This window comes from Aptenodytes patagonicus, chromosome 6 (genome assembly GCF_965638725.1).
Source record: "Aptenodytes patagonicus chromosome 6, bAptPat1.pri.cur, whole genome shotgun sequence".
NCBI lineage: Eukaryota > Metazoa > Chordata > Aves > Sphenisciformes > Spheniscidae > Aptenodytes > Aptenodytes patagonicus.
Window position 1 is genome coordinate 10,925,062 of NC_134954.1, and position 9,934 is coordinate 10,934,995.

A 9,934-nucleotide genomic window follows, 5' to 3' on the forward strand; every position below is an offset into this window, starting at 1 on the left:
ATATCTCCTCATGGGGGGGATGACAAAAAGCCTAGAAAAATCCCTCAGACTGGAGATAACCCTCGGACACAAGGCTACCCAGAAGATGAGTCTCTCGGTATTGCAAAACCCCGAAGGCAGCAATGTCACAGCAGGCAGTGAGCGGGCAGGAGGAGTCGCAGCCCACTGTGGGTTTCAATGCAGAGCTCCTCTGGGCTTTCAGTGTCAGGTCCTGTCTGGCTTAGAGCAAGTCCTGGGGCTCTTTATGATATTCATGTATTCAAGCTGCTCAGCAGATCACAGACAGGGAGAGTTTTCCTGCTGAAGCAGCAGCTCTTTTCAGTATCGGGATCACCCCTCAAGCAAACGACAGGGCTGTTTGTTGACCCCCTCTTAGCCAACTCTCTCTCTTCCCAACGTTGTTAATGAGAATACAGGGACAGGCTCCACAAATTGCCACTACCACTTGAAACCTCTGTATGGGACCAACCAGCAGAAAATGTCGAAGTTTGCCTTTAGGCCAGGAAGCTGAGCAGTGGTAGAATTCAATTCTTCCCTTTTTCTTCTAGAAATAGACTCAGAACAGATGCTATGCATTATTTTTCAGTACCAGGAGTTCATTTTGGTACCTGCCCCCTGAAATATGGGGGATGATCCATTCGGTGGCTCTAAATTGGAAGTACCCTGGGTGCTGGCGAGAGGGAAGTAATTGTGAGAGGAAGAAATCTGAAATTAGTTCACTGATGGATGATCTCTTTGAAGCCTGAAATTGTAAGAGTCACAAGGTTCCCAGCAAGGCTGTGCACAGTTTTATACTGCAGGAGCTTTTTCTTTTAAGAAAACAGCTAAGAAATTGGTTTGGCAATTTACTGTTGAACAAAATTGAAAAGGATTGGTCTGAACCAGGACACCAACATGTTCAGATCATTTATATTGTGTAGCACATGCACTCAGCACCATGATGAGAGATGCTTCCTCAGAGGGCATCGTTTCAGAGGCTTGCCTTTAATTAGCACTGAGCTGAAAGTAAACATTTAAGAACACCAGGGTTTGGACTGGGTTTATACAAAACTTAACAATAAATAACAAACCTGGGTTGAGTATGTGTATCAGAGTTGATTAGACTTCTTGACCTTTTAGTTGAAGCAAAGCCACAGAGGTATATCTCAGGAGCAGCTTAGCTTTGTCAATCATTACTAAAGTAATGGCATCACAACATAATGCTTAACTTCTGGAGTGATGGCTAAACATATTCATGGCAACACCCTTTGTGTTAAATCTGTAAGAACCGTAGTTAATGGTGCGTTTCAGCCACAGGCTGTAAACTTCAGTGACAATCTATTACTGACTGTCGAACAAACCAGGATCGTCCGTTCTGCAGTGATCAGAGCTACGGTGCAAACCATCTTCCACCCCTGTTTAACTACAGCACCTGGATGTATCTGTTGGGATCAAATTGGTCCTTATATCATGCAATGAAATTTTGTATCCCTTACGAGAACCATTGGGGATGTGTGGGTTTTGGATGCATTTTCCTAGCAAACCAAGCCCTGGCAGCTGCATAACAGCCGGAGAGGTGCCAGTGGTGGATGTCTCAGGCTGGGAAGGGTTTCCTTCATCCTTGGTGCACGTTTGAGGTGGTAGGCACAGTGCATAGGAGATGGCTGGAGGTAGCTCTGCTTTTTCTGTAATGCCAGAACTGCAGCTGAAGGCAACGTGATGAAAGCATGGCCTCACAATATGGTCTCCAGTGATTCTTTATTTGTAGCAGGTCCTGTTAAATACAGCCATGGGTTAATATGGAACTAAGCTTCAGCAACAGGAATTTGTGAACAGCTATAAAAATACCGAAACAACTGCAAGGTGCTGACCTTAAACTAGTGTTCCTTTAACTTGTAGCAGGTGTTTGAGTGTGTCCATGCAAATCTGAATTTGTTCCCTGGCTAGCGGTAATTTCTGAAGCGCAGGAAGCCATTGGGTAACGTGTTCTCTGGCTGAAGGCACAATGCGCAGAGAAGTTTTAAAAGCTCCAAATTACATAGGGTAAAACACTGTTGCAAACAAAGCTCTTCCCACGTTTCTCCTGCTAGTGATGCAGAGACCTGGAGTTTTGTGTTTTGCTTCATGGATCACAGGAACTGGAGTTCTGTGTTTAACCTTCTTCCAGGTAACCAAACCCTTCACTGGGACCAGGCTGATTTTAGGGATTTTGTGGGGGAAAGATTTCAACTTTTATAGAATTTACTTATCAGCCCTTTTTATTTTTTTGGGAAGAATTTTTTGAGGATCTGATTAATTTGGGGAGGATTTAATGTTTGCAACAATTCCAATTAATGCAGAGAAAACATGACCACCTTAATCTTTTATTCTGTTTATGGCTATTGAAATGGAAGAGCATGGGTCTTCAGCAGCACGGGTGGGTGTTTGCCTGCATTGATAGATTACTGCCTCAGAGCAGATGCACTTTGCTTCAGTTTAACTACACTAAGGTAGCTCCGCTGAGGTAGTTTGAAGGATGATAAAAGAGAGTCCAGAGGCTGTCATTCAGCCATGAAGAATACTCAGGGTACACATAATCACAGCAATCGGCTGTCTGGTTTTGACCTGTTATTCTAATAATCAGTTGAAGTGCAAAAACAAAATTAAAATATTCTGCACCAGGGTGCATGTGTGACATGGCAAATTAGCTCAGTTTTAAAAGGACACATCTGGAAGAGTTGAAGCTTCTGTCTTTTTCTCTAGTCCTCATTTGGGTTTCAACCACTCATGAAGTTTCATAGATAATGTTTTGTATGAAAGACGACTTATACCTAAAGATCTCTGGTGAAACTAGGGATTGAAAGGCAGGGTGTGCACAGGATCAGACACGTTATAGAGATTTGTGGGGTGATTTCTTGCTGTTTACAGTGACGCAAGCTTTGCACAACAAAATACTTACAAAGAAGTCCTGTTAATTAGCGATGTAATATAAGATCTCTCAATTATACATATTTGATACAAATTTCTGACACAGAACAGAGCTTTCCAGTTTGACTCAAAGAAAGTCAGAAATCTCTACGTGTTTTGGATAGATGCAGAAGGAAATTCAAAGTAATGATTTATAAATTACATTCTAATAGTTTTCTCCAAGAAATAAATCTGAATTCTTTCATCTTGCTCATTCTGCTTCCCAGTGTTACTGCAATTCTATACCTGATCTGAAGTTTTTTGTAGCAAATTTGGGCAAATGCTATAACACACCTAATGTGAGTCAGCCAAAAATTGTATTGTATTTGGTTCAACCGTACTGATGAACCACTCTGGTTGCTTTTTTCCCAGATAATCTGAAACTGAGGCTAAGATCAACAAGGCTTGCAAAAATAAACTTGCTTGAGCAGAGAGTAGAAAATATACCTGAAAAACAAGTTTCAGGTTCACATATTTGCAATACCTGAAACCCAACTCTGGGAATGATGCACCGCTAGTATCCGAAAACAGGAAAATGCTGGGTAGAGCACACATCTGGTCAAAACAGCTCCAGTTTACAGCTACATTCACAATTAGCTACTGGAAAATGAGCTACAGACCAAGAATTTGGTCACAGGATATTTTCAGCAGACATTTCTGAATAGCAAAGCCCAGTTCTGTAAACAGGTCTCTGACATCTCCTTGTGTCTCTCTGCTCTCATCCTTCCCTCTTTCACATCAAAAGAAATGCTTTCCCCTTGGCCTAGCTTTCATCTGCAAACTATTGAATTTATTGAGCTCTCTGCAAGGTTATTCACTGGTTTCGATACGGGCTAGCTCAGACCAGAGGCGCGCAGAGACGAGAGCTCGGCCCTGTGGTCTCTAGGCAGAGGTCTGGTTTTCATCCCTGCAGGAGCCAGCACCTGCATGGCTCTTCCTCTCCGACTTCCCGCTCTAAGTTCAGTAATTATACAGGTAAATTATAAAAAACCAACACATGTCTGCCCTCTCTGATTTACACGTGTGTTTTCAGTTAGCAGACTCTGAGTCGGACTGTGAGCTTGGCGAGAGGTGAGTGTGGCTCTCCGTTTTCTCACCCGCGGCTGCTCCCACCCTGGGCTCTTTGGGGGACGCTGTGCTCCTGCCTGGCACACTGACATGGAAGAGGAACAAGGGCTTCCAGGAAAAGGCCGTTCAGTTTTTCTTCCAAAAGAGGAAAGGGAGGCTGGCAACCCTTCGGGTTTTGAGCAAAAACACTGGTGGCAGGTGCCAGTGTTCAAAGGCAAACCAGTTGCACGCTGCTTCATACATCATCTGCATCTGCTCCCATCTACATAGAGAAAATTTTAATAGGGTTCACTTGATGGAGGAGAACTTCTCAGTCCTCTACTTACTGATGGTGCTTTTCTTTGTGTTGGTAGACGTGTGTTGGAGCTGGTACGGTCCCCTCATGCTGGACTGAAAGTTCCTTTTATTTTTCCCTTGTTAGGTGTGTCGGGCAGAGCGATGAAAACTTTAGCAGCTGGTATGTGTGGTAAGTTTCCAATCTGTTTTAGAAGGAAAAACTGGCAAATAATATTCTTTGATGGATATATAGAGAGAAAGGCATATAAGAGAGACTGATAGCTAGAAAGCATTGCTCCTGGGCTGTCCCTTTGTTCTGTCTTTACTGACTAATGGGAATCATTTATCCATATCCTCCTCACTGTACGCTGGCAACTGAGCTGGGCAAAACTGACGAGTGCTTTTGGGGAGAAATGTTTGAATTTCCAGCCAGCACTCGGCACTGAGCACTCAGCACTGAGACATTGGTTTCTGGGGACTTTGATCATATCCAGTACACTGACGAGGAAACCACAACATTTAACGGCTATTTGCAAAAGATGTTAATGAATATGTTAATTTGAAGACATGCAGCCATCTGTCGGTGCTGCCCGCAGATGGTGATGGTACTGTTCCTCCCCTGCTGCCTCTGCCTCAGGTTCCTGATGTTGTTTTTCCTGGCCTTGCTCCTGTCCTGCGGGATCTGCTGCTGCCTGCAGTGCTGGCTGAAATGGCGGAGCTGCCTCCCCCACCGACGCACTCTGGCCGTCTTTGCGCTCAGCAGCTCGGATGCCTTTTCCGGTTAGTCCTCTCCCTACCTGCTGCAAGGTCCCGCTGGCCCCGGCGGGCTTCTCCGTCACCCGTCCATAGCCCAGTAAGAGGCAGCCAGGCTTGAGTGGGAGCTGGGCTGCAGCCGGGTTCTGTGTTTCTGGCGAACAGTGGGGTGCCCGGCTCAGGCATCCTCGGGGGATGTTCAGACTATGGACTGGAGGGCTTAAGCAAGCCACGTCCTCTTTTCCCCAGCTGTACCTTCAGCTGAACTCAGTGCTCTCCCTGTGTCCGCCTGTCCCTGTCACGGGGCTTGGCCGTGCTAACAGTGGAGATGTGTGGGACCTTCTCCTTGGTGCTGGGGCACTCAGCCACCCGACATACTCAGCTACCCAACGTACTCAGCCACGGGCACTGCCTGGGGTCAGGCAGCTCTTTCCAACACGTGACCTGAATTTCTCACTCAGGCAAGACCGCACCAGTCTACTTGAGCAACCCCAGCAGGCAGCTCGACTGGCTGATGCACCCTGGGGTCTGTCAAAAAGTTGTCTTGGTGGGTGCTGTTCATCACGGTAGCCGCCCTCAGCATTCCCCCAGGAGCACCCAGGCTTTTGGGGACTGGTCTATAATGACTATGCGTAGCACCCAGCACTGACCCGGGGTATTGCCAGCAGCATCAGCAGGCTGGGCCAGACAGCAGTCCCTCCAAGAAGAATAAAGTTAATTCTGTCATTAGAGTAAGCCCTTCCCAGAGGAGGTATTGCCTGCTTTCTGGGTGGTCATGAACAGTGTCTCCACAGGGAGGACCCACCCTAAACCCACCCAAATTCCTCTGTTCTCACTTCTTGCATCTGGAGTGTGTGGTGAGAAGCTTTGTGATGCCATGCTTCAAAAATTACATCCATGCCTTTCTTGTTTCCAAGTGGTTTGACAGCTCCTCCCAGGCTCACCTCTCTCACTCCCATGCTCACTCTTCACACCTGTCTACTGAACGGTTATGGCTTTGCTTTTTTCCAGCAAGTGAAGCGCCTCAGTGCCCATTCTCTGGATCTCCAAGCCCCTGCATGACTGCAGAGATGTCCTCTTCTCCTGCCCCACGGTTCAGCCATGGGGGAACTGAGTTGCCTCCATCCTATGAGGATATTATGAAGGAAAACAAGCTCTAGATGCCATGTGTTGGCTTTCTGCGATTCCACTTGGTTCATCGGAGATCTTGCATTATGCTACAGTAGTGTGAGATCAAATCAGCCCTTTCCACAGGTTGGCCGAGAGACTGAAAAGCAGCACATATTTTGTCTGAACCTAAAAGGGGAGACAAAATGCAACAGAATAAATGCCAAAAGCACGTGTTGAATCTGTCACAGGAGCTCAGCTTGGCATTTTGTTAGGGCTCTGGATTTCAAGAAGTTCCTTCAAAGGTCTGTCTATATTCGGGGTTTCTGGCTCAGCCTCCAGATTTATCTCTCTAAGGCTGCTTCAGCTGGTGCAACCCTGTGTGTTTTAGGACTGAATGTTGATAAATGACTTGATAGTTACTTCTCAAACTTGTGCTCCCTTCTTCACTCGGCACGGTGCCAACAAACACCCTCTGGCAAAGTCATGTTGTTCTAATACATTGTAATGCAATCATGCCACTCTGCGATGAAGGATTGTTTGCCACATTTAAAATATTTAGCACAGCATATCAGATTTGTCTAGTGCAAAAGGCAGCAAATTTATGGTCAGGGAGGGAAAGCAAGAGATGGGGATTATGGGGGGAGTAGGCAGTGGCAGGAGCAGCTGGCTACAGAACATGAAAAAAAGTGAGTTTGCTCATTTAAGCTGTTCTTAATTTCATGGTGACTGTCCCCAGCTACTCTTGCCCTAGCACTGCAAACCTACAGGCTTTGAATGGCCCAGGACCCACATGGCAGCTCCCCACAGACATGAATTATGGGCTTAGGTATTTGGTGCTTAGCTACAGAAATTTATTAGGATAAAGAATGCCATTTTCTTTGAGGTGACCACTGCAGACAGGATGGGAAGACACTTCAAGAAGACTGCCTTATACCCAAGCAGGATCAGCTCTGCCTAAGCCATTCGCAGGAGGTATTAGCCTGCCTAGTTCTCAAATTACAGAGGAAAGATGCCGAATTTTCCCCTTAGCTGGATTCCAGATGAAAGCAAAGATTTCCTTTGTTTGTCACGGGCAGGTCACTGAAGGCTGGATTCAGCCTGCCTGCCCTCTCTACCTCTGCTCTCTCAATGGCAAGGGCTGAGCGCTGCAATCAGACGCCTCTTGGTGCAGAAGGTAAATGTCACACCTAGTGCTGTGCATCATGTGCCTGCGGAGCCACGAGCTCACAGTCAAAGTGGGCAGCTGCGTCCATCTTAGGTACCCCAAAAGATTAATGGAAGCCCCCAGCCTGCCTCGTGGAGCAGCTCCCCACCGGTAGAGTGGGGTTAGTACCAGTTCTCCTGCTCAGGAAGGAAGCTAGGAAGAGAAATCCACTAAAGGTTATGAAGTGCTCACATATTCTCATAATGAGGCTATATAAGTACCTTCGCTAGGTAAAGAATTATAGCAAATTTTGAGAGACAAATTCTCTGCCAGCACCACCACAAATTATCTCCATAAAATCTTATTTTAGAGGCAGCTTTAATGTTTGACTCCTGTGTGAAGGGAAATAAATGTTACTGTAGCAAAATGAATGTTTGTGCCAGCAGGGTAAAATATTACAGGGTTTATTAATAAGGAAAATTAGCAAGTACAGTCTCAGCCAGCGGAGAAGTCAAGCAATTCCTGAGTGTCCTTTCGCTGGCTGAACTTAGTAAGAATTGCAGGTAATCAGCACCTCTCAGGATCAGACCTCTTATATACATAACTGCTTCCACTACTCAACCCCTTCAATTTATGCCCCGAAGCATGAGATTTGATTATGTTTGTCACTTCAGCTTGCGTAGCCTGCTAGTGGGCATTAAATCAGCCATCACTTCCTTCCCACCTACACACTGCATTTGGTTCAGTGACCCCTTCGTGGAAGTGAACTCCGCAGGTTGTCTGCATTATAAGCTGCATAAAACATTACCATCTCCTGCTTATTAATTGCTTGGCTCTAAATAAATTGCTGCCTTTAATTTCATTGAATGTCACCTTCTAATCAGATGGCTGGAGAGGCTAACAAGCAAGGACTGCTCTGGTTTCAATGCCTCCATCACTCTGCATCCCTATTTCACAAGGTCCAGTAAGCGGCACTCATTACCGAGGCAATAAATCCTTCCCCAGCCACCCAACAGAGGGCAAGCGTGGCTTTCAGCAATGCACCCAGGAGGCTGCTGCTCTTGCAGAAACATTTGTGGGAAACAGGTTTGTGTTTCCGTGCTACTAGTGTGCATTCAAGTGCATTCAGCTTCATGTTTGGGGTGCTTTAATTATTCACAAAAGGAATGAAATTATTCCATGAAAACTGCGTCAAGTGGCTTATAGTAAAGAAAGCTACTGTCACAAAATTAGGCTCCAGCTGGATCCATCTGCAAACAGAGTTTGTGTAGGGTTGCTTTGGGGGGGGCGTAAACTGACCTTGCTGTTGGCTTGGGGTGGGGAAGGAGAGTACCCTGAGTGGGGACTCAGTGGGCACTGCCCTGGTCCTTGGCTTCCTGATCATTGAAATGGAGAAAAGGATGGGTTCCTTCCTTCTACAAATGTATTTGGGATGGCCCCACCGACCTACCGCTGCCTACGAAAGCTGCTTCTCCCAGCCTGCCCCCTTATTCCCAGGTGCTCCAGCAGAATGGCAAGGTTTCTCCAGACCTGTGTTCCCATTCTTACAAAAGCAGAGATTTTGCCTGGCATGTTATGCTTTCGTAAGCACTCAGCCCTTAATGAGGGCAGTTAACGCTGTTTGGCTGATGTTTCCAGAGTATAAGGAAAGATGAGCCATTTCTTTATAATTCATCACCTTAGCACTTGTTCTTAATTCCATGCATTGGAAAAGCACTTGTTCTGCTGTGGACCTCTGGCTGCCACTCATCCTCTGACTTATACTTCTTACTGACTTTGAGAAGAAATGGCAAACTGCTCTAGAAAAACCCAGAAAACACTAGAAGGCAGATGTATTTGGGGGGGAACTCGTCAGTAAGCCTTGAGAGGGGGAAACGGGAGCAGTGCAGAGGAGCTAATTGCTTGGGGACCATCTGGAAGCAAAAGACGAAGAGAATGTAGTGAGGCACACGGCTGGACTTTCACCTCTGCACATCAAGAGCTGAATAATAAAGTCATAAACTGGCTCTCAGGCAAAATAGAGCAAAACCAAAGACAGCTGAGTCGTAACAGGGGATCGGTCAGGGCTGCCAGGAGGGTTGCACACGAAAGATGGGAAAATAATAGAAATGCTCATTAATCTGTTTTTTATTGTCATCTGAAGACTCTGGATTATAGGCTAAAGGCTTTTGCGCAGGGAGGAAGAGGATGGGGCCGGGGACAGATGCTCGCTCTCTTCGGGTCACTAGATGGCACAATTCTGGCTCTTTCCTTTCTCGCTCCAAGGCATCTTGCAGCAGGGACCCAAGACCTGAGAGAAAATTGTTCTCCGCTCCCTGTAACAGTGCTTGGACAGAGTATTTCGGTCATTAATCGCTTGCCCACAATATTTAACACATGCAGAAGAGCAAACTGTGGGGGTCCAGACCCAGCTGAGAGAGAAAACCTCGCTTTCTTGGTGGGATTTTACTTTTCTCTCTTGGAAAGTTTATAAAATGACTATAAGTAGATGTGTCTAAGCTGGGGATAAAGTCTACAGCTGTTGAAGAGCCATTGCTGTACTGGGATCTGGGGTCTGTAGCTACTGGCAAAGCTCTGGGCAGCCTCCGAAATCACACCCCACTTTCCCACAGCGGGTCCTGTTTGTGCTGCTGCCTTTTGTGTGTCCTTGCAGGAGAC

General features: G+C 46.3%; 1 protein-coding gene across 1 annotated transcript; it reads left to right on the forward strand.

Moving 5' to 3' along the window:
• The first annotated feature begins 1,974 nt into the window (after positions 1–1,974).
• On the forward strand, positions 1,975–8,138 carry TMEM207 (transmembrane protein 207). The gene is made up of 5 exons (XM_076341092.1): positions 1,975–2,146; positions 3,959–3,996; positions 4,415–4,459; positions 4,907–5,049; positions 6,034–8,138. Exons 1-5 carry the CDS (start codon positions 2,072–2,074, stop codon positions 6,180–6,182), a joined length of 450 nt encoding a protein of 149 aa, XP_076197207.1. The 5' UTR covers positions 1,975–2,071; the 3' UTR covers positions 6,183–8,138.
• The last annotated feature ends 1,796 nt before the right edge of the window (positions 8,139–9,934 follow it).